The sequence below is a fragment of the Sylvia atricapilla genome, chromosome 14 (genome assembly GCF_009819655.1).
Source record: "Sylvia atricapilla isolate bSylAtr1 chromosome 14, bSylAtr1.pri, whole genome shotgun sequence".
Lineage (NCBI taxonomy): Eukaryota > Metazoa > Chordata > Aves > Passeriformes > Sylviidae > Sylvia > Sylvia atricapilla.
Window position 1 is genome coordinate 3,103,116 of NC_089153.1, and position 25,049 is coordinate 3,128,164.

Below are 25,049 nucleotides of genomic sequence, written 5' to 3' on the forward strand. Positions count from 1 at the left end.
CGAAGGGAAATTCACCACAGAAAATGCAAGATTAGGAGCGCTTAGTGCCATGGGCTATTGGAAGGAGAAACAAGGTCAGGGACACCAAAGCTGGGCACAGGGATTCCCTTCATCCCTGCTGCTCCCCACATGGGACCCAGCTCATCCTGCTCATGATGTTACTTTCAGAGTGCTCAGCACAGTGAGGAGGTGCCCGGAGCCCCTTCCTGCTGATCCTCCACCACAGGTCTGGGCTGTGGGGTTGTGGGTGCACACTTTCTGCCAGCCTCTGCTCAAAGCACTGGGTGGGTCACAAAGTCTGTGGGGATGTCAGTGTTTGCTGTGAGCCAGGGCAAACCCTCACAGGTCAGGGGGAACCACCAACTGGAGGAAAAGCTGTTGCTGTTCATGGAGTCAGGGAATGGTTTGGGTTTGGAAGGGACCTTAAGCTCATCTTGCTCCTCCTCCCTGCCATAGGCAGGGACATCTTCCTCTAGACCAGGTTGCCCCAAGCCCCATCCAACCTGGCCTGGAACACTCCCAGGTATGGGGCAGCCATAACTGCTCTATTGCTGCCAGAGGTTACTTTTTTGAGGAGCAACAGGATCTTTCCACTGCATAGGATTATCTTGGGATAGAGTCACTGATTGGCAAGGTGAGGGGGAGCATCACCAGCTGGTGGGAGCAAATCTGACTTCCCTCACTCAGAAAAGCTTTAGGGACCCTCTAAGAGCAGGAATTGCTTGCTCTGGGGTGGAGGAGGTCCTCCTGTGCTTATGGGAGCCCAGCACTGCACTGGGCTGTCGACTGCCCTTGTGATGGTCGGGATGTCATTCCACCCCTCAGCCAGTGCAGGTGCAAAGCGTGGCAAGGTGCTTTTCCATGACCATTCCTGGGAGATGCACAGCAGGTTCATTCCATGACCAAGATGAACAGCTTCAGCTGGGAATCCTTGCGGAGATCCTTGCACAGAGGAGCTGTGCTGGACATTACAGCCAGTGTTTCCGTCTCACGTGGCAGGGCAGGGAGAGGCACTTTGGGTATCTCCTGCTTCCAGTTTTAGTACAGTTCAGTCCTTCTGGTCGGTCCTGGAAATGTTTGCTCTGGCTGTGATGGATGCAGGCTGGCACAGGGAGACACTTCTGGGAGGAAGAGCGAAGGGAGGTGCAGGGAAGCGAGTGTCTGTTGTAGGGTCAGTAGGGCTGAGCTGGGTTCTGGCTGCACAAAACCTCCTCCTCTTTCCCACTGTGTTTATGGCTCTCCCAGGGCATCCTTGTCAGGGTCAAGCTCTTCCAGGCATCCCTTGGCACCGAGCTTTGGCTGCCTCATGGAGACAGTCCCTGCCTGATGGCAGCCTGGGGACAGGCAGCTGCCTCTGGAGCAGCCAGCCCCGTCTGTGTCCCTGCTTGCCCGGGGTGTAGAGCAACGGCTCCCCAAGAGTCACACTGCCTTCCTCCTTGCCTGGCAGCAGGAATCACCCTCTGTCCTTGCTTCAGCTTTTGGTTCCCAGGCTAACTTGAATGTTGGGTATGTTATAAAATTCCCCACTTTCAGGATCTCCATAATTTAGACTTGGAGAAACAAATCCAGGACAAAATAATTCAAGTATTCATTTCACAGTTCCCATGCTCTGCTGCATTGAAACGGAAGCTCTTAGGAGATGGATCAAGTTCATGTCTATGCCTCTTCATTGCAAATATGCATTCCTGGAAATCCAGAGCAGTCTCTACTTCCAACACCTGCATGGCAGGACTGGGAAGGATCGGACAGCTACCAGTTGGCTTTTGAGTCACTTCTCCGTGTGAGCAGCAATGGTAGAAGCAGGAGAAATACCTTCTCTGTTTCCCTAGGTCAGGAATGCCACCCTGGGGCATTTCTTTTTATCTTGAGTAACCTACTTCAGCCAATTCCCAGAAAAGTCGAAGGTTCTCTGCAATTCCAACCAAATCAGCATGGAAGGAATTGCTTTGGTTGGAAGCCATCCTGTGAGGTAAGGCCAGCTCAGGATGCTCCATGTCCGAGTTACTGGAGCATTGCCCCATCCTCAACAAACTAATTTGAGCAATTACTAACCCCAAAATTTTGTGACCAGAGATTTTGTCTAATGTTTCCGTTTGGCTTTTGCTTTAAGCGTTAAAATAAGCAGTGGAGACATGAGAGGCAGCGGGATCAATGCTGAGGGTCGTTCCCGTGCGCTGTAAAGAGAGGGTTTGGTTTGGAGTGGGAAATTAAGCTGAAGAGGAAGTATTTTCTTCCAAAATAAGGGCCTTTCATGGCTTGGCAAGGTGTAGACCAGCTGTTTCCTGCTTCTTCTCAAGCACCACCCATTGGCCAGCGGGTATCAGCTTGGAGAAGCATCTGGCCCAGATAAGTTTCCTGATGTTACTCAGACAAATGGAACCATTTCATCAGTGTGCTCAATTCCTCCAAACCAGAAAGGAAATTTCTAGGAATATACTGCTCATAACCATGGGCTAGCTCACGAAGGAGATAGAGATGTGTGTAAATATGCTATTCAGAGGAGTAAGGCAGAGCAGAATAACTTCCAGTGGAAACAGTGTGGTCTAATGGGTGAGCTGGTGCAGTGAAAGGCTCAGGGAGAGCTGGGGCGGTGCTGCAGGGCCCAAGGATGGATATCTCAAACCTTTCCAAACTCCAGTGAGGGAAAGAGGAGAGGGAAGGGGCAGAGGAAGGCTTGGGGAGACACTGTCCATGTACACGGAGCAGGGTCCGGGCTCACCCCTCCCCAGCCAGCGGAGCGAGTGTGGGGTGGGACGGGAATCCTGCCCTGAACATGAAGCGTGAAATCCATGTCCAACAAAAATTTCAGCTAGTGCATAATGTAAGCAATGGATGGGTTTGGAGCCAGGGCTCTGGCGCTGAGAGCGTTGAATTAAACATGGGGTGACTCAGCGCTCGTCCGCGCCAGCCTGGGAGCGGGGAATGCGGGGACAGGTGCATTATTGATAGTTTCATTTTCCCCAGGTTGGAGCGCCCGGCAGAAAAAGCAGCGTCTGCAGTGCTTAGAGGGGGACACGGTGTGGCCAGACTCGGCATTTGCAACGCCTGCCTGCTCTTCTGCTGCTCCTGGTACAGGCATTTCTGCATCTCCCTCCTGCCGCTCTCCACCTGCAGCCCCTCCACCCTGGGCGGCATTCCCAAGGCAGGGCAGCTCCAGGGAGCTCTGGGGGCTGCACAGCCGGCTCCCCCACGTCAGCGAGGGGCCCTTGGGGCTTGGAATGGACGAGAGCCCCTGAATTTGCCTTTGGCCTTGCTGATGATCCAAAGCCCTCATCTGCTCCAGCCTCTGGCGACTGCCCGCGGAGCCACGGGCAGGGACAGGGCCGGGAGCACAGGGTGTTCCAGCAGCCCTGGAACAGCAGGGAGCAGGACCAAGCCTCGCTGGAACTGCGTGTGACAACTCATTACCTCACAGGAGGATGTTCTACTTCTATCCTAAAGCTTTCTGCTAAAAAACCCCATCCTGTGTCTCCAGGCCCCAGGCGTCAGCCCGGTGAGCAGCAGTGAGTGCTGCAGGGCTTTGGGCTCCGAGCATCCTGCTCCATCTCAGCTCTTTGGGATGTGAAGGTTGGAAAATGGGAGCTACCACTCCTGTCAGGCCTTGCAGGGAGAAGCGTGGTTTGCCTCTTCCTCAGAACCTAGTTTGAACCACAAGGATGCAGTGAAAAAAAACCCCAAAACACCTGCTTTGGAAGATTTTAAAGAACAGCACAAACTAAAAAAGCAGCTGCCAAACCAAATTTCCATTATTAAAAATCAGCACTGATAAGAGCCATCTTAGATCAAATAATTTATTTAGTAATTCCATGTAAACACTTCAGATTTACTAGCAAATACAATGCTTGCTGTTCTTTTAAATAGATCATTCAAAAAATAAGAATCTATTATTAATGGCAGGTTGACTAGAGATCTCCATACTACTGTACAATAAGGAATTGGTTTTCTAATGGATTTAACATCTCAATTTTTCTTGTTCTGCATTTGCTTTACACAAAGCCCAAAGGACACAGGTTTGAACTGCTCCCTGACGATGCCCGGGGTGTTTTGGGGAAGGTACGCAGGCAACTCCTCCCATCCTGGCATTGGTGTGAGCTGCTGTGAGGGTGGGATGGCAGAGCTGGCGTGAACACTGTTCACAAACACACGCCTTTTCGGTCAGAAAACAGACAGTGAACGGTGGAGAACTTCTCTTTGGGATGTATAAAAGCAACGAACTCCATCGTTGGCATTTACTTATCAACACAGCAGTACACATACACGTATCCACAGTCTGGAAAAGCATCCTATGAGCTGGAGAAAGCAGTGGTTCTGAGGCTTGGTACACCAGTGCACTAAAACCAAAAGAATGATACCTTCTTACATAGTCAAATGAAAAATAAATATCTTTATTTTCTGCCTACTTTATTTCAGTTTTCAAATAAATTTTAAATAAATCTGTACAAAGTATACTGTTACAGTATATATTTGTAAGTGAACTGAAATGCCTAAGTGTAACAACACTACAGGAAAGCAGTAGAGATTGGCACATCTCTAATCAAGATTAACTTTTACACTCAAAAAATACCAACGCCTGTGAAAACCCTCAAGATATTTTTGGTATTTTTATGCAAGTTGCGTTGCAAACACATGACAGACCAATTCTCCCCTGCCTTGAAAAGAAAATCGCTTCTCATGGTTTTCAGAGAACATGAACATCTTTATGATGCTAAAGGGACACCATCAGGTGAAAAGAGAGAGAGAGATTTCAATTCTTAAAAAGCAAACGCTTTGGTAAAAAAAAAAAAAAAAAAAAAAAAAAAAAAAAAAAAAAAAAAAAAAAAAAGGTGAAGTTTGAGCCTTGGTGCACTTTTGCCCATGTCCCCGGGCTGCAGGCGGGGCTGGGGCCGGCAGGACCGGGGCGGGAACAGCGGCACTGCCCCAGCCCTCGGGGCCGCAGCTCCGCCCCGCTGCAGGGATGAGGATGCTCTGACCCGAAGCCTTAGGAGAGGAGCTGTTCCCCTTGGGAATTAACACGTGTGCCGCACGGCTGCGTTTTGCGGTTTCTTTTTCCCCCCCCCCAGAAGCAAGAAACTAAAATTGATCTGACAGTGTCCCTTTGCTCAAAATAAAGACTTCTGTGCTAGAGGTCAGGTACCGAAACAAACTTTTTCACAGGGTCAAAGAGCCAGGTACATCTCAAAATTCAAGTTTTCAAATCCAACTGCAGTTATTTGATTCATGAGCTCTCAAAACCTCCAAATATTTTGTTAAATAATTCCCAACTGGGAATTGGGAATAAATACTACAGATTAAGAGGGAGAGTTTTCTCTCTTAATCTTTCCAAAGATATATTCACTCAAAGTTTACATGCTGAAAGTTAATCTTACATTAGAATGTAATTGGCTGCAACATAAACCTATAAATAAATCAACTACCATAGATTAAACTCTTTTAAATATTTCTAAGTTAATAAAATATTGACAGTATTATAAAATTACAGTATTTACAATAAGAAAAATCTAGACTAATATATACCTTTAACAGATCTCTTCTCCAATTTGGGATTGCAACGGAATTATGAATATATGAACAATTTATTAGAAAGTTGCATTGCAATTATCAGGTTTTCCGTTAGAGCTAGAGAGGGTGAGCTATCACTGCCTTTGGAAAAAAACCAAAAGTGACTTCTGATGGTGGGGTGTAGCTTTTGAGTACCAAACTGGTAACAGGAGTCCTCCGCAAGACGTCTGAAGATAAGGTAGGACCAGCCTCAACTGCTCAGATTAAGGTTGTATTACAGAACTGCCAGCAATCAGAACCACCCAGGCTGCAAAAGGGGAGGAAAGGTAGTTTTCAGCTCAAAGTGCACAGCTGGAAGGGCTCCCCTCATTCTGGACTCCAACTAAGGCTGCAGGAGCTTCGATCTGCTCTCAGGAACAGCAAACCCCTCAGCTCGGGTTGGTGAGGAGGAAACGAGCCACGGTGCTCCTTAAAGGGACATAGTTGGGCTGCAGCTATGCCAAAAACACTCTTGTCAACCATGTAGGACAAAACCAGACTGGGCATTTGAGATCCTCTTTGACTTGCTTTTTTAGGAGGTTTTTTGGGGGGGAGGGTCAGGGATAGGCTTTGGTTTGGGTTTTTTTTTTTTTGCATTTCGTTTGCTTGGGAGAAAAAAAATTGGCCAGGACCGTGCAGTCAACTCGTTTTCTATCCCTCATCAGGTTCTCTGTTTCTGGGGTATTAACAAAATGTTCAGTGTTTGGGTGGCAAATAGTTGTGGGGAAAAAAGGAGGCTTCAACACTCCCAAGTCAATTTGTCTTGGGATAAACCAAAAGCAAATTGAATCCTTAAAAATCGCCAGCTGCTTTTGGGGTCTCAGACACCCAGTGATGTCCTTTTAAGGATCAGATCTTTCACTTGCCCTTTTTCCCAGCCTCGGAGGAAGAGTTTACAATGAGTTTAGGAAGGGCCATGTTCACATGCTTTCCCTCCTCCCCATGTCACATTTGCTTTCTAAAAAAAAAAAAAGGGGAGAAAATAAGTTTCAAACTCTTTTCCCGCCCTTCCCTCCCCCAGTCCTGCTCACAGTAAACCAGAAATGGCAGCTTTTAGTGTATATTTTGGGACAAATTATTTTCTCAGCCCCAAGCCTGAAGATGCTAGTGAGAGACCTACCCACAAGCTTTGGAGAGGAGGAGCAATTTAGGGGTTTCTACCAGTTCCCGTGGTGGGCAGGAGGGAACACCTTTGTCCTTAAAAGCAGGATTTCAAATGGGAAAAGAATAATTTGTAAACTCGGATCTACATTACCAACAGAAGGCTCTAGGTCCTGTGGGCTCCAGTTCCCAGAGATGCAGAGCAGGAAAACTAGAAAGAGAACTCGGTACCTTTCAACCACCTCCTGGGTTGTACTGGGGGGAAGTGGGGAATGAGAGAGACAAAATGCCAACTGACCTTATAAACAAAGGTATGTTTAGGGCTTCTGGTTTCAGGAATAAACCGATATTTACTGGTAAAAGTCTGCCAAAAAACAAAAACAGAAACACAGGATTACTGGTAAATATTGGTTTATATGGAGAATTTAAAAAAAAAAAAATTTAAAAAAGATGTCATTGTGCTCCTGATCTCCACGTGCTCCCAGGCAGGAGCCGAGAACCGACCCACGGCATCCCTGCACCCGGCAGTGTCTCTGGCACCTGGATACCTCAAACCAGAAGCCTTGTGTTGAGAGAAAAGTCGTGTTTGTTCCCTTTACTCCCCTTAAACTACGTGTTTCTGGCTTCCCCCCTCCCTCCTCCACAAGGCTGGTCCTATGGGGGTTTGGCTCAGGAGATGGGAAGTCTGCTTCCAAAAGCACTTGGAAGTGAATTTGTACATAATATGGTATCTCAGCACAAGGCTGCTGGGGCCTGAGCCTTGGCTGCTCCCTGAGATACCATAAAATATACAAGACTGAGTGTATATTTTAAATAAAGCATTTTCTTGTAAGTGGCATAAACCCATTCATTTTATTTACATGCTTATTTATTTCCAAAAATAGAGTTGGTCCACATTGGACAAGAGAAATCAAGAAGCCATACAGTAGAAGAGTTAAAAGTCCAACATTTAACCAAAGTACAATGAAGTTCCAGAAGTCTGTGGCTGACTTGAACCACAGAAACATACACATGAGCCACACAGACATTTGTACATAGAGCATTATATTACCAATAATATTTGCAAACATGAGGTCAAGATGGCTAAAAACCCAGCAGGAGTGACCCGGGGGTCCTGGCTGAACAGAAGTGGGTGCTGAGGGGCCGTCACTGCTGTGGGGAAACACAACTCTCTAGAGATTTTGCTTCACTTTTGGTTTTTCCTTTAACTGAGAAAGTCCTAATTTTCCTGCCCTGGGGATCCAAATTGAGGACATGGTGAAAGCCAACCCCACGGAGCTCCCTAAATGCCGGGGCCTCAGACCTGCGGGACGGCGCGGACGCCACAGGCACCGCAGCCCCACCCGAGGGCAGAGCCTGCCCTCTGTGCTCGGCCTTAAAGATCACCTGGAAAAGAAAAAACTCGGGATTTATACCCTTGTGGTGTGCTGAAAGAAGTCTGGATGGGGTTTGCCTTGAAAACAAGGATTTCCCTCCCTTGCCATGGGCAATTTTTGGCATTAGTTTTTCCAGTCCTGTCTACCTTTCCTGGAAGACCACAAATATCCTAGGGGATGTTGCACCGACAACTGAGGGAACAACTTTTTTACATTAAAACAAAAAACCAAAAAAAAACCACTAAAACTTGGAGGATGGACAGCAGAAGAAAAAAAAAAAATGGAAAAGATGCCTTATCTCTGTGTGAGGGCCCAGCTTATCTGGGTATTTCCATGGACCTCACCATGATATCTCAGTGTCTCCAAAGGACGGCAAAACAGACTTAAATCCGCATGTTCTGCTGCAGAATATCACAGCAAGTAAAAAGGGGAAGACAGTTGTAGCACTTCTGGTACTTCTACAAACCACTCACTACATGGGGTAGAACCACATGAAAAGGGTATAAATTAATTTTCCTTTTTCAAGTCATCTTTGACACTCACGCTAATAAGCCTAGTCCAATGTGAATGCTAGTACAGAGCTAATGTACAGAATACCAGCGATAATTATTGGTACCTAACAGGATTTAAAGGCGAGTATACTCAGTACATCGATTAAAAAACACTATTACCAGAACGCCAGAGCTCTGACAGCAGTTACACAAAGCAGCCGTGCAGGTCTCAACGAGGACAGAGCCTTTAGCACAAGTCGCTATGATCATCTGAGCCTGTGACAGACAACTCGATCTTCTAATTTGTTTCCTAGAACATTTCTAATCGCAGATGTGAAATACGTTTTAAAACAGAGATGGGCCTGATCCTGTGCAGTTGGGTACGTACAACACACCCCAGTGAAACTCAAAGCCCAAATTCCTAAAGAGAGAGCACAAGAAATTGTTGTCTTACATCAAATAACTATCATGCAAGCATACCACGACGGTTTTATATTGAGTACTTCAAAGTCAGCTGGTATAATTTAACTAGAAGTGAGCAATCTAATGGATTTCTAGGGGTAGGGACAAAGGTTGTGCCAGTGACAACCACCCGATCACCAGGGAGAGCAGCACAGGGACAGCGTGGGGGTCTAATGAGCTGTGGTACAGAGGAGCTCCTGCTCAGCAGCCTCACAGACCTGCACCTACACCTGGAATGTGCAGGATTCCTGCGGCAGGCTACACACCTTCTCTTCATTTGCCTGCTACAACAATCTGAGTTCTTCTTCCTGAATGAACAATTCATTTACAGCCCGGCCTACTGACGGAACATTAAAAATTGCTGGTTTTTTCCCCCCTCTTGCCTGTTGCCTCACATGTCCCAGGGTCAGCCCCATGCTCACTGCACCAAACTTTATGCTCTTCTCAATTTTCCAGCCACAGCCAGGCTGGGGCCACTTCTCCAGTATAACCCAATCACTCTGCTCCTTGTCTTTAAACATAAACTCTGACTGAAAGCCTCACGGTGTCTGCAGTTATTCTGCTTCTATTGCAAACTCCAATGACTTAGCAAAGCACTCACTCTTTGGTACCATGAATCTGCTGGAGACAGGGAAGGTGGGGGAAGTCATTTGCCATGACTCCTAGACTTTTAAGAAGCCTAAAGGTAAGCCAGAGCAGCAAAAAGTTGCTCTGGCTGACACCAGAGTTACCTGTGGGTTCTTCTGGGTCTCTTGGGAAGAGAGCTAACACAGGTCTGCATGTGCACACACCAACAATTCTCCCTCAAGGACAGATCTAGGCAAGAGCTGGAAGATGCTGCCCATACATCTGTCCCTACTCCTTCCCTTTCTACCCATTCTAAAAATCAAGACTTGTGAGTTTTTTCTTAGTAAAAAGAAAAGAAAATAGAACATACCCACAATATCAGCTGCTGAGGCACACTCTGGGATCTGGCAGACCTGCCAGTCCAGCTCAAGGCAGGAATTTGAACTGGGAGTGTTGCTTCACAGGAGAAATCTAGATGCCATATTACCCAGTATTCTGGGCTTGTTTCTCCCCTCAGACCAGACTTTGCAAGCTGGACCTAGTGGTGTCCACCACAAAAGTTTAATGAAAATCAACCCTCCTTCATCCAGCAACTTTGGGTTTAATGAAGCCATTGAATAGAACTCATTTGCTCAAATGCTGAAGATGCAGACTTGGAAGCCTTTAATCACCTTCTCCAACTAAACTTGAGTCTTACCTTTTGCTCCCCAAGTGATAAATATCAACTCCAACCAAAGAAGGACTCCACGATATTTCTCTTCTCACTACAAGCCTATTTTTTATCTTGCTGTTTGTCAGTGTGTTCAGACACTCTGAGAGGTGCCCCAGCAAACCAGACTGATCATGGGATCAAAGAATGGATTGGGTTGGAAGAGATCACCTGGTCCAACCCCCTTTCTCTGCAGAAAATATGTTGCTTTCCACCTTTCACACACTGAAAGCTACAGCACTTCAGCTTCTCCTTCTCAAACTGGAGTTTGTGGTTGCTGATCTGCAATTCCCAGTGCCTCAATTAATATTTTAATTAAAAAAAAAAAAAAAAGAATAACCTGACATTAGGATGTTATCTGGTCATGGAGAATACCAAGCTGTTTTTTGACAGCCCTGTTTTTGTTAGTATCTTTAAGTGTTTCAGTCCCAAGCTTTTTTAAAGCCCCTTGATACACCTGTTGCTCCTCCACTTTAATTTCCTACTTTGTCCCAGCATCTCTGCCTCACTTGAGTTTCTCAGGAGGAAGGCTCCTTATCTCACCCAAGGCTGAGGCGATGGACAGCAGGCTCTCAAACACGCCTTGTGCTCCAGAACGACATGGAAGAGTCACTTTGGTGGCATGAAGTAGTGCAGGAAATGAATTCTGTCTTCAGTCCTGCCCACCCAGATTTTCTCCCCAGCCTTGTCTCTGATGTCCCTCAGACAGCATTGGCTCCCCAAAGCCCCGAGCTCTGCAAAGGCCCTCCTAAACAGCTTCCTTTTCAGATCATGGTTACCTGCCCTACCACATGGTTTTTCCAGTGTACTCCTCAAGAACTGGACATCTGTGCTTTGCTGGAATCTTCCTGAACTCCAGAAGTCCCCTCCTTTATAACTATTTTTAACAGTTTCAGGGTTGTTGGCTCTTTCATGACAGAGTTCTGCCTCATCTGGATACCAGTAACCTTCCCAGGTATGGTAAGTCTAAGGACTTAATTTTTCTCATTTTCTCACCTGCAATATTTTGGAACACAAGACTTTTAGTCTTTTAGTCCAGCACCTTCTACCCCTGAGAATGCTGAACTTACAGTTCAGTGACCCCCAGGTGGACACTGCACTTAACTCAACAATAGTCGTATCTTGAATCAGTTCTTATGTTTAAGTCCTAAACAAAGGCTAACTCTAGACCAGGCTGCTACAAGAAATGAGCCTTTAAGTAAATCAAGATATTTGCTCACCAAACTGTTAGCAAGTTCCTTCCCAAACAATCTGGCCAGATAGCATGGTCATAATGGAACTTACTTTTTCTAACAGGTTTACGAAGATGCATGAGCCTGTTTTTTTCCCCAGGCTCATGAAATGCCCAACTTTCCTTTTGCCTGGAACAGAAAACTTCCTAATGCCTCCATGTTATTAAAATACAGAATTTATATCCAACATAAATGTGGCTGTTTGCTTGTCAGTACTCCAATTTCCTCAGATTTTACAGCAACCTTTTAGATGTAGTGTTCTTCCTTTATGACCTAACATACCTGCTACATGGCAGGTAATGCAGCATCTTATTGATTTCTATCACCCTCACCATGTTTCAATCAGACCGAGGTCTTTTTTCCCCACTGAGCAGTCTGCAACACTTTTGTCTCCTGTTTCCACCCTGCTGTGCAGATGTGCCCATTCCTTACTCCAGCCCAGTCCCTCCTGTGCACACAACTCTGCTCCCAACCTCTGCCCAGCCCCACAGCCTCAGCCATGCTCAGGCTGTTCTCCCCAAACCCTGCCCACTTCCAGTGCCACCAGTCTGGGGATGCCCGGGCTGAAGTGGAAACGCTGTGAAGTCACAGCTCCCCTTGTCACTTCTCTGTCCTCCTCATGTCACTTCTCTGTCACAGCCTTTTCCCAGGCACACACACACCGACTTTAGGAACAGGTACTGCCACGTCCTAAATTCTGTCTCCTTCCTGGGCACCCAATTTAGCTTCCCAGGTATCTCAGCTTCAAGAATGACAGCCTCAGGCTTGCCCCAAGCACTCTGATACTTTTCAAGGTCTATGTGTCCAATCAACAGGGAAATAGTCTGATGGATCTCCTAACCACTGGGAATTGTATTTCCCATCACCAAATCTTCTGCCATTCTGCTTCTCCAGCTCCTGGAGGCATCTCCAGAACACAAATCAACTCCTCAGCCAAGGCTTTAGTTATAAATCACTCCTTCAATCCAGTCCAGTTTCAAGTCTCCACAAATACAAAGCCAGGCAGCCAGTGCTGTGGTGGGAATGAACCCTGATGATCTGCAGAGGATTTGATGCCATCTCTCCCTCCAGCAGCTCAGCAGTTCTGGCCTCAAGATGCTTTCTGGAGCCTGGAATGCCCCCACTCGTTGCTCCATATAGTATTTCATCAGCAGATAATCACTCGTAAAGCGTGTCCTCTCTGCACTCTTGTGTGCAGTTCTTTGTGCAATTAAGCCAGTGTACTTTGATTCCCATAATTAAGCTAGGAATTGTACTTTATGACCATATAAAGTCCATCTTTAAACTAAAAATAGAGTGACCATTAACATATTCTCTTTTTAAAATTACTTTAAACTGACAATTAGAGACTTGCATTGGACAAGATAAGTTACATATGGCCTTGTAGAAGCCTGCAAGGACTCATTTTCCAGGACTTTTATTGACAGGTGGAGCTCAGAAGCCACCTTTTTTGTTTTTAAGATAGAATGAGCTTCTGATCACAGCTTATCTATCCACAACCCAAACTGTTCACATGCATGAAAGCAGAGGTGGCTTTTACATGAATTTGCAGTGCTCAGTTCAGAGTTATTAATGACAGAAAATAATTCAAAGCCTTTAGTCTCTACTTTGCTCAGACCTGCCTGGTTGCCCTTCAGCAGCCCCTGGCAACAGTGAACATACTGTCATTTATTATTTAAATTAAACAATCTTTTTAATAAAAAGAAATCCTCACCCCATTTAAACTCTGTACCTGACAAGACACCAGCTTCTTTCCTTCACCTCTGGTGCTGCTCACACACCATTTTTTTAAGCTGACCTGCCCACACAGCTCCTGATAAGCCAATGCTACATTGCCAGCTCTCCTCAGCATCACTTGAGTGGGAGGTTTAAATACCAGATTTCACAAACCCCTTTCTCCATGATTCCTAGCCCTGGCATTTCTTGAAATATTGACAGATTGGCAAGCCTACCCAGCTCACCCAAAAGTGAGCCAGCTGGACCTGCTTCTGCTGGACTGATGCAGAGAGAAGAGCTGGTCCCTGAAATCCCAGCGCTCACCTCTCGACCCCTAGGTGAGTTCTGAGGAGCCTGGACCGGCTGACACCGATGTGCCGATGCAGACTCACTCCCCAGGAGCTGCTGCTCTGAGCTCCCCTGCCCACATGAGATGCCTGGGCAAAAGGTGAGCCCAGGCAAGTTCCAAACCTCAGGAGACTGCGGGTAATAAAGCCAGCAGCCTACACAGTGCTCACTATTGTGCAACCAGGACGGAGCACGGAGAAATGAAATGCATTCCCTAGGGAGACGCTACAGCAAGCACAAGCTGGGGGACAGAGACACCCAAACCAAGGTGGCTGCCTTTTAAATGACAGTGCTGCTCCCAGACATCCCAACAGACATGTCCTGCCTGATGCACAACCACTGTCCTGCCCTCTGACAGCCGCTTTTCTACCCAGAGTGAGAACAAAACCCCCCAAAGCTCTAATGTCCCAACCTCGATGGGCACAGAGCAATGTGAGCCCCGGTCACACGTGAAGGCGTTCACCAGTAACAGAAAAAACGACCTCTGCTCATTTACTGACTCTCAACTCCCAGCAACAGAAACTCTCCAGGCCTGTAAGATATGGACACAGCCCATCCAGCCTCATCTCAACACCACATCAGCACAAACCACTCTGGGGGGGTCAGCCCCACAGCAGAGCCCCCACAGCCACCCCAAAACCCGTGCCAATGCCGGCCTGTGCATCAATCCAGAGCAGGTGGTGATGAAGCCCGAGAGGCCAGGCTCAGCTCCCAGCCCTTCCTGCAGGCATGGCAGTACCCAAACCACCGAGGTGTGTCAGTAAGACATGATCTCTTGCACCAAGGCTGCACCCACGGGGCTGCTGCACGGTGTCTGCACCGTGTTCAGTAACACAGCCAAACCCACTGGGCTCAGCACGGTCACGGGCCTTCAGATGCAGCTTGCAAGCCACTTTCACAAGCAATTCTCCATTGAAATCAACATCATGACTGGGATGACATTTCAACACAAGGAGGTTTTTCCCAAAAAGCTGTCTTTATCTCTCCAAGTCATGCACTTGCCCTCCCAGCGGCATGCACTGGATCAGCTCCCACAACAGCCACCTCCCTCCAAGGTCTCCCCAGCCAAGAGGGGCAAATCCTTCTGTGCTGCAGATGTAAATCCACACCTCTCGCCTCTCCAGTCTCAAACAGAAAGAATGAAGCTGGTTTTTCTTGCTTCCTGCATATTTCAAGATAGTGTTTCAAGAAAAAAATGTTTCAATGCCACAGCCAGGGAGACTCAGCAGAAACTCCCACTGCCAGTGTTGCAGCAAATCCTCTGCACTTCAGTCTGCCACATGGCCCAAGAGTCAGAAAGGGCTAAGGTGTGTATTTTTGCAAAGCTACTGTTAGGATGGACAGCAAACCAACTGATCACCAACAAAGCCAAGCATTTGTCTGAGTTAAGACTGAGCTCCCCTAGGGAGATCCAGCAGATTCCCGTTCAAACCAAATGCCCTCACAGCTGATGGCTGATCCAGAAAGGAGCAGAGGTTCACCACATGTCATGAACTGAAGCCTCAAGAGGAGATGTGGAACTGGCCAGAGTTACCAAGTTCAAGAGCAAAGTAGTCCCTGCTCAGGTCCTGACAGCTATGTTACCTGTGTTTTGAATACTTCCATCTCCTGCAAGCTCTAGCTTGGCCTGATAAACCCAATGTCTACTGGTTGGCAAAACTCATCTTAGTTAAACCCAAACTGTATCAGGTCTTGGGCTCTTAAACTGCTCCAAGGTACATTACACAGGGACAGCGGAACTTCCCTACCAAACCACACATCCAACTCGAGCTGCAGAGACACTGCCACAGCCCAGGTGATGTCTGGTCACCCAAAACAAGACAACACCCACATGCAGGCAAAATCTACAGCCAGCCTGAGCAGGCTCCATCTTGGCTGGCCACGGCGCCTTCCAGAGCAAGAAGCTCAGGACCAGATCTCCTTTCTGGGCGAAGGAGCACCAGCAGTATGGATCTGCAGAGGGACAGTGAAGCACTGTCTGGGGATATCCAGCCATTCACTCTGTCTTGTTTTAATCAGTCAACACTCAAAAGACAGATAGTGGGGCCAAAAGTTCTCTATCTTTATCTTTTTTCACTTAATCTCCAGCTGACATTTTTCCGTGAAAACACACCTCGCTTCTCGCTGTATGACTTCAAGCGTCCCTCTCCTGTGGGGTTTTGCCTCAAACAGGCCACACAACTGGTTATTACTTTTATAGAGGTGGAAGTGACATGCTTTGACTCTTCCAAAACACAAAATGCTCATCTGACTTCCGCCACCGAACTGCAGCGATGAGGACCAATAGAGCTACCCCAGCTGGGGAGCTCAGCGCCCGCTGCTCCATGATCCCTTGGGACCAGCTGCCTGACAGCTCTCAGCTGCTGGTGGCAAAGAGCCAAAGTCTCTCATGGGCTCTCATGGGCTTCTCTAAGCGCCACACCTGTGCTGATGCTGCAGCACCTGCATGGCAGCCCAGGCATACCTTGGCCATCCGTCTCTACCACATCCTTGCTCCGAAAGCCTTTTCCCACCCTCCAGACAGACAATACCTTTGCTGTGACTGCTGGGAGCTCCTCCCCGGGACAAACTCCTTTCACCCAGCCTGAGTCTGCCGGCTCAGGAAACGCCTTTGTTAGTGACAGCACCACGCCTGCCCAGACACCAACCCGCTCATCCTTTCCCTTCCAATGCACTCCTCCAGCAGCAACTTCTATGCCAACCAAATTACAGTAAAATATCCAGAACGCCATTGGAAAAGTAACACTGGGAAAATCCTGCAAATGGATGATTTGACCTTTTCTTCTCTCTGCTATCTGCAGCTGTTCTGCACCAACGACAAGCAGCACACAGCCCAGTAAAGCCTCATGGCCCGCTTGTAATTCACAAGAAGTGGGATGGGTGCAGACCCTGATGTGAGCTGCCTTTCTCCCAGACTGCAGAGCTGCTAACACACAGTCCCATCAGGAACTGAAATGCTTTGGAAAGACAACAAGCAAAGAAGGACAGGCAGGCTAAGAGAAACTCCCAGAGCGGGCCCAGGACCATCTGGCACGAACGGGAGCCTCTGCTGGGAGGAGAGCAGAGCAGGCAGCCCGGCTCCAGCTGCGGAGTTTCCGGAGAGCTGCCACACGAGAGGAGCATCCTTCCTGTGCCATCAACCTCAGCCATCCCAACGCAACACACACCACTTCAGAGAAGGAAAAAAAACCCAACAAAACAACCAAACAAAAAGGCCATGAACTTCAGGCCCAAAAATTAGGCTCTGGAAAGACGAGCTTTTAAAAAAGGTTATAGTTTTGGAAGTCCATTTAAATTAACCTTAACTAGCTTTAAACTCTATTTACGTATCTCCTTGCCACGCTCACAACCCACACACATTTTGCGGTGCCAGCGAGCTAAATCATGTGCAAGTGAGCAGAGTAAAAGGAACCACAAAAAAAAAGCTCTGGGCAGAAACTCTCTTTCATTGTTGCAAGCGGCGAAGGAGATGGCAACAGCAGAAGGAATCAGGAATAAAAATGGAACTCGCTTGTTTACCTTGTCGGTTTTGTCAAAACATTGTGACAAGGCTTTGCGTGCAGCCCGTTTCTCTGTTCTGCCACCAAAAATTCAGAGCCCTTCACCTTTCTTCACGCATTACAGGAGAAAGCCAAGAGGAGTAAAACTTTCAGGGAGAGAAATGAGTGTGCAGAAGATATAAAAAAGCCCAGCACGAGAATTTCAAACTACTGAGCTCCTCTTCCAGGTAGTCCAAACACCACCAGGAACAGTGACCCTCCAGCTGCACAAGTTGAGTTAACAAGAAGCAGGCAGCCAACAAAGGAGGAGAGTAAGACAATAAAGGGAAAGTTTGGGTAAGCTTGACAAAAAGCAAAAGAAAAAAAAAAAAAAAAAAAAAAAAAAAAAAAAAAAAGGTTAAAAAAAAACCCAGAAAAAAAGAGCTGCAAACTGGGTTTCTAAAAAAGAAAAATTCTTGACAGTGTCTTTTTAAAAGAGAAACTCACAGTGCTTCAGGCAGAGCCCTACCTCTCCAAAAGCCACCCAATCCAATAGGAAGCACCAGGTTTCTGAAGGAGCAAACTGTACAGTTGTAGAAGAATTTGCCTTTACTGCCTTCTTTCCTGATCACCTAAGAGAGACTCACTGTCTACCTGGAGGACTAGCAAAACTGAGGAAATTGGTTGGTTCTAGTTATATTTTTGAGTTTTCATGCTTGATGAGAGCCCCTAAAATGTAAACCTGTTTTAGCATTCTTGTACATTAATGTCATCGTTCTCCCTGCTGACTCCCACAACTTCTGCCACAGACAAGTCAATCAGATTTGGTATATGCTCTGGGACAGTGAAGGGGAGGGCTGGGTTTAAAGCAAACAAGCAACCAAAAAATAATAATGTCATTGCTCTGCAAGGTGTTGGATCCAAGCTCGGTGGATCTGCTGAAGTCTTCGATCCAAAACACTTGGCAATTTTACATAAAAAAAAAAAACCAACAAAAAACGAAACGAAAAAAACTCTGACCTGTTGAACTTAGAGAAAAGCAAGTGGCAGACCTTGGAGGAAAGGAGACAGCGTGTGAGGGTGCAAAACCATCGTGTGCTGTAGTTCACCACTTTAGAAGAAACCAGAGCTTTGCTTTGGTTGGTTTTGCTTGTTCTGAAGTGCCAGGGAAAGGCGCTTCCCAAAGGGCCACTTTAGAGTTTACGGGCGCCAAGGTGGAAGCGTGAGGACATGCCAAAAACGTCAGGTTTGCATAAACCCTTCTGGAAAAAGTGCACCGTGTTTTTAGGAAAAATGCATAACTACCAAATCTCCACTGACCAGGGGCCACTTGTGCACGCAAAGTTGCATCAATTGGCAGCATCGATGCTGACATTTTTGCCTTCTCCTTCCACCCCCCTCCCCAAATTTTTTTTTTTTTTTCCTTGGGAGACATACAGCGCCACTGCATTAGAACGTACAAGAAATGAAAACAGTGAGTACGACTGATATAGATCCATTGACTTTTTATTACAAATGTACTTGATCACTTGGCTTCAAAAAAGTTTAAATCAACCCCTATTTTCTGTACGCCAGTACAAAGTAAAATCTATTTTACAAATTAAATACCTAAAAATTTGACAAAAATATTAAAGTTTGATGGAAAAAACAGTTATAAAAATCTTAAATCCCCTTTTAAGAAGATAAGAGATAACATTCCCTCCCAACCCCCACAGTCCTGTTATACAATATTAATAGTCATTTTTTTAGAATAGGTAGGTATGTTATATCTTGCTGTTAGAATACAAGTCACTCTAATAGCTTTATCTGTATATACTCCAGTTAGTGCATGAATGTCATCTGATTGAATATAATCAACTATCTTTAACTGATCCCTAATTTACATTTCATAGCTTGCATAGTTTGAAGGGACAAAGGTTACACTACAGCTAATCATAAAAAAAGGTGGTTACAGTGCTATTTTTAAAGGCAACAAAGTAATTGCTCCCAAAAAGAAAAACCCAAAACAAACCAAACGAAACAAAAAGAAGTTACCGGTCGGCTCTGAGCAGGGGTTATCCCCCCGGCAGCAGCTCTGCCTGGCTCACGGGGTGGGCTCTGCGCCCGCCCGCCGCCCCCGGGGCAGCCCCTCTGCGCTTCCCACAGTCCCGGGACAGCTCGGGAACCGCTCTCCCGGCAGCGCTTCGCCCAGCGCCTTTCGACCCCTGCGAGGGACACGCACAAAGTGACACTGTCAAGTAGTTATTTCTTTTTATTTCTTTTCTTTTTTTTTTTTTTTCTTTTTTTCCCCGATTGAATTTTGCAAAGATAAACCCCGAGAAGCCCTCCGCCTTACGGGAGCGCCTGGCGGGAGCTCGGTGCGCTCCCGGTGCCCGCGGCCGGGCTCCTGGCCGCCGATGGCGCCGGTCCCAGCCCGGGGGCTCCCGGTCCCGGCAGTCGGGGGGAAGCCCGGAGGGTCCGCCCAGCGCCCCCGACCCCCGGGAAGCCGCTGGTTGCCTCCCGCCGCAGCATCGTAAAGCGGGACCGCAAAGAAGAGGCAGGAATCAACAGCGGCTCGTGCTGTTTGTTTTTCTTTTTTTTTATTTAAATTCTCAAAGACAGAGCAATTTAAGGGGTTTTTTTTTTTTTCTTTTAACAAAAAAAATAGAATTTGAATTCGGAGGATATTCCCCCCCCCGCTTTCGTTAGCATAAAACCACTTAAAAGGTGGTTGTATTTCAATGGTAAATTACTTGACAGTGTCCCTTTAACTTAAAAATAAAATAATGTCAGTATTGCAATGAATTTCAAGTTTTCTTGCACGTAGTCATTATAAAGTAGCTTTTATCATGCTCTTGGACCTATTCTACAAGACATTTAAAAGCATATAATCAAGGAAAATATAAGGCATACTTCTCAGGAATTAGGTATCTTGGCACATTTGAGCATACTGTCTTTTTTTAAAACAACACATATGGTCAAATATACCTTTCTTCTTCTAACATTAAACAGGGTTTTCTGTACTTTGTTTTAAATACTGAGATATTAGAGCCTTGGTAAAGTACCGAGCACCTCCGGGAAAACAAAAATTAGAAAAAAAAAAAAAAAAAAGGCAAAAAAAAAAAAAAAAAAAAGAAATCAAAAGAAAACTAAACCAACCAGGAGCAAAATCCCACAAATCTTTACAGTCATTTTAGTCTTTCGTTATCATCATTCATCAAGTCCTTGAACATACAGATACGTGCGTTAAAAGAAGAAACAAAACAAAAACAAAAACAAAACCAAACCGAGGAAACACGCAGAAGAAACCCAAAACGAGACAAAAACTGACCACGAGTTCTCGGCCACTGTTCACAGAACTGCCCGCGGGCTGTTCCAGGCTGTACTGGTCTGACTGGAACCGCGCGGCCCGTGCGCTCCTGCGGTCAGCCGGATCCTGGGCAGGATCCCGGCGGCGCGGGCGAGGAAGACCACGGGAGGAGCCTGCCTCGTTAGCGATGCTCCCGGGAGCCGGCAGGGACGGAAGGACACTCCGCCGTGCTCTCCTCGCCTCCCGCTACTTATTGCTGGGAACGCACCGCGGCGGCGTGGAGCTACGGGCGCCGGAGCGCGTCCGTCGGCAGCGCCGCAACTTTGGGGAGGGCAGCGAACAGCAGCACCGAGACAATCAATCAATCAAGTAGCAAAACCAAAGCAATTAAATTCCTAACTACGTCTAGCAGCATGGAGAGCGCAGTCCCGACACATCACAGTTGAAGTACAATAATCGCTGGAACTGCCCGTCCAGAGCCTCCGATTCAGAAGCAGGTTATCAGACACGTGTTTACATGCAATTGAGAACCATTTCAAATGTCACATTACGCACTCTGAAAAGCTTATTTCACTACTGGGAAATAGGAAAAGTGCACATTAAAGCAATTTTAAACATTTCCAGTGATTGTTTAAAAAGAAACAGAAACACCTCGCTACCAGCGGCTCGTGTTTAACTTTCTGTGAACACTAACAGCAAACTTCTTTCAAGGGCAATAATGCATGGTACAATGGAAACAGCTTGTTTTGACACTTACAGTACATCTCAAAAAAAAAAAAACCCCGAAAAAACCGAAACAACAAACCAAGAAGAGAAAGGGAATTATAATTTCAACTGGGAATAAAACGACAGCAGGAAATCAAATTCTTTAAAACAAGCTTTTTTTTTTGTTTGTTTGTTTGTTTTCTCCCCACCCTTCCAAAACTCCATCCTTGCCCCTCGGTAAAGAAGTGCTGGCAGCTCCTGCTCGCACAGGAGCAGCTCAGGTCTACCTGACCCCTAACTCAGCCAAGACCATTCAGCAAAATGATTGCATTCCCAAAAAACTTCCGAGTGGAACAAGGTTCTAGTTTCTCTGAAACGCTCTCTACTGAATTCCAGCCAAGAAAAGAAAAGAAAAGAAAAAAACCAAAAAATAAAGTTTTGTTTTCACTGTTTAAGGCATCTTTTTTTTTTTTTTATAACATTTTCTCTTCACTCGCAATGATGATAGTCATGCAGCAGTTTAATGATAAAAATATATTAATATTTTACTATACAGCAGCAAGAAGTTAGTCAATTAAAAGCACACCAACTTTTTTTTTTTTTAAAGAAAAAGACAAAAAAACAAAAAACAACCAAAACATAACCGAAAAAACAACGGAGACAACCTGTAAAAAGTCTATTATTATTCTTATTATTATTACAAACAAATTCAATTTGGAGAACACACCTGGACAGATTAGTGTTCTGACAAATCTGTGTTTCCCTAGCCGAAGCTCCGAGCGGAGCCCGCGCCCGGCGGGAGCTGGGACGGGGAGGGCAGGGCACGGCCAGGCTTTGCCAGGTATGTAGCCAGTAATAATAACTAGCACCACAGCTACATGGAAATCACACACACCGGCTTGGCTTTCACTGTCCAACCAAACTCCGACCCCCATGGCTCAGTGGGATCACGCTGCACTGGTTCCTAACAGGCCTACGGAAGTTAACAGGGATCAAAGCATCGGTCCGGACCTCTCACGAGTTCAGGAGATAGTGCTAGTGCCAGTGGCGACACGGAAAGACTCGCTACCTGCTGTCCAAAAAACAGGTGGACTGGAAACCGCTGCACGTCAGGTTAAGTACTTTAAGTACACAAAATAAAAAAAATATATTATGAACAATACAAGTACATCTCATATACACAATAATGACAATACGCCTACTCAGTTGTAAACCAAACAGGTGCAGAAAAAAAATATTATGGGAGAAAATTCTTTACTTTTCTTTTTTTTTCTCTCTCTCTCTCTCTTTTTTTTTTTTCTTTTCCTCTTTTCTTTTTTTTTTTTTTTTTTTTTTTTTGTTTTTTTTACTATTTGAATAACTTTGGTTCAAACGTAAAAATCACAAGTTAGCAAATTTCATTTAAATGCCTTTTTTAATAATTTTTCTTCATGTTCACAGAAGTTTCACTGACCATTTTTATATGTTTAAGGTCCAGATGCAATGCATATTGTATAAAAGAGAGCACTTATTGTTTACCTTGCATGAATTAAACCTACGTACCTTTTAACTCTACAAACTTCTGCATAACATTTAGACAAAGCTCAGACACACAGCATGCCTAGCCCTCATATATATATACACATCTCTAATCACAGGTATATAGGGTGTCAAATATACTATAGTAACCTCCATGTAAGGTTCGAAATTTGGTAACAAAATGAGAAGAAAAAACTAAAAATATTATTTTACGTGTTCTAAAATATCTCTTTTTTTTTTTTTGTGCTAAAGTCAAATGTTAGCTCAACATGAAAAGGACTTCTTTTTATATAATTCAGCAATATTATAATCTTGACCATTTTTGCAAACACTTTTAATAATAATAGCTTAAACGTGTACAAAAGTTCTCGGTTAATTAGGGAAATAAACACTCAGTTCTTTATATTTTTAATCAAGTAGGAAACACAGTTCATATATAATGTTATTACTTTTTTTTTTTTGACTCTTTTTTTTTTCTGTGTGGTTTTTTTTTTTCCTGTTTTGTTTTGTTTTCTTTTTATTTTTTTTTTTGTTTGTTTTTTTTTTTTGTTTTTGTTTTTTAGCAGCTGCTTACTGTTTGATACGGTGGGTAAAGTGGAGGAACATCCAGCGATGGGTGGCGGGTCTGAGGCGCTGCTGCTGCCGGGCGGCGGGGGGGGCTCCGGGCGGGCGGCGCGGCCGGGGGGGCTCCGGGCGGAGGGGGGACTCCGGGCCGCCGCCGCCGCGCCCCGCCGCCCGCCCGCCCTCCCGCCGGCGGCGGGGCCAGTCCGCGTCCCGGGGGGCGGGCGGTCAGTCCTCCTCGGGCTCCTCGGCCTGCAGCAGCGCGCCGGGCGGCCCGGCGGCGGCCGCCTCGGCCTCGGGGGGCGGCTCGGCGCCCACGGCGGGGGCGGCGGCGGCGGCGGCGCGCTTGTCCCGCTGCTTCTCCTGGATCTTCTTCATCTCGTCCGAGTACTTGCAGAAGGTGTGGCCGAACTTGGCCCAGACCTTGTAGGGGACGGTGATGGAGTTGCGGTAGGTGGGCTTCACCTCGCTCACCCGCATGAACACGCCGTACTTGTTGGAACCCACGTCGAAGAAGAAACGCTTGTTGTCCACAGTCAAGGAGGTGCCCTCGGGCAGCTCGGCCGGCTCCTCCTCCACGCCGTAGTCGTCGATGAGCTTGGCCAGGGCGTCGCGGAACTCGATGAGGCCCTGCGCGGGCAGCGCGATGGTCTGGCCCTGCGTGGAGCCCAGCCCCGGGCCGCGGTTCACGGTCTGGCGGACGCGCAGGAAGCGCCCGCGCTGGTTCTCCTTCAGATCCATGTAGTACTTGCGGTTCTCCCGCACCAGGAACTCGCTCTTCAGCGCCCGCCGGGGCTCGTCGGCCGCCTGCGCCAGCTCGGGGGGCTGGCTGGGCCCCAGCTGCGCGTAGTGCTCGATGAAGTCGCCCAGGTAGTCGCGGAACTCGACGGCAACCGACATGGAGAGGGTCAGGCGGCTCTTGTTGCCGCCCGCGCCCACCTCGGCGATCTTGAGGAAGCGGCCCTTGGCGTTCTGCTTCACGTCCAGGTAGAAGCGCTTGTTCTGGATGTCCACCCGCTTGGAGGCCAGCTCCTGCGTCTCGTGCTGCAGCCCGCCGCCCGGGCCCCCGCCGCCGCCGCCGCCGCCGCCCGGGCCGCCGCCGCCCGCGCCCGGCCCCCCCGGCGCCCGCCGCGCCCCCGCCGCCGCCGCCCTGCTCGCTGCCGCTGTCTCTGTCCGCCATGATGCCGCCGCCGCTCCGCCGCCGCCGCCGCCGCCGCTCGGGCCTCGCCCGCCGCTGCTCGCCCCGGCGCGGCCGGCCCCGCGCCGCCGCCGCCTCCTCCGCCGCCGCCGCCGCCTCCTCGGCCGCCCCCGGCCGCCGCCGCCGCCGCCGCCTCCTCCCGCCGCCGCCGCCGCCGCCGCCGCCGCTGCTGCAACAGCCCCCGCGGCCACCAGCCGGCCGCGCTCTCGCGAGATCTGCCGGAGCGAGGAGAGGGCGCGGGAAGGCGGCAGAGAGCGGCCCCCGCCGCCGGCCGCCCCGGCGAGCACGGCGGCAGCGCCGCGCCGCCGAGCGGCCGCCGCGGGTACTGCAGCTGCGCGCACCCCCCCCGCGCACCGGCGCCGCGTCCGAGCCGCGCTGCGACGGTGCTGCAACCGCGCCGCAACCGTGCCGCCGGCCGCAACGGCGCCCGGCCGGCCACGCCGCTGGCCCCGCCGCGAACGCGCTCCCGGCACCCCGGAGGCAGCCGGCGGGGTCGGGGAGAGCCGCCGGGTTCGTGCTCCCCGCAGGGAAGCGTACGGGGAGAAGGCTCAGCAGCGGGCCCTCCGCCCGGGTGGGATGCCCGGGATGCCCGGGTGGGATGTGTGTTTTTTATTCGCGGTTGCTAATGAAGTTAATTAATAGGCCTACGGCGGGGCGCGAGGCTGGGAGGCTCGGGAGCGCAGCGGGGATGGGGACCGGGGCGAGCGGGCGTCCCCCCGCAGCGGCGCTTTGGAGGTGGGGCTTGGAGGTGGGATTTTG

At 48.0% G+C, this 25,049-nt stretch overlaps 2 protein-coding genes across 2 annotated transcripts in view; one reads left to right on the forward strand and one right to left on the reverse strand.

Annotated features, from left to right (window-relative positions):
• The window catches only part of PFDN1 (prefoldin subunit 1), a 203,474-nt gene that overhangs the window by 76,976 nt on the left and 101,449 nt on the right, over positions 1–25,049 (forward strand). The window lies entirely within an intron of this gene.
• Positions 3,778–24,287, reverse strand: PURA (purine rich element binding protein A). The gene is given in 4 exon segments (XM_066328918.1): positions 3,778–4,331; positions 5,515–7,003; positions 23,106–24,215; positions 24,217–24,287. Coding segments are annotated over 2 exon segments (951 nt in total). The 5' UTR covers positions 24,273–24,287; the 3' UTR covers positions 3,778–4,331; positions 5,515–7,003; positions 23,106–23,320.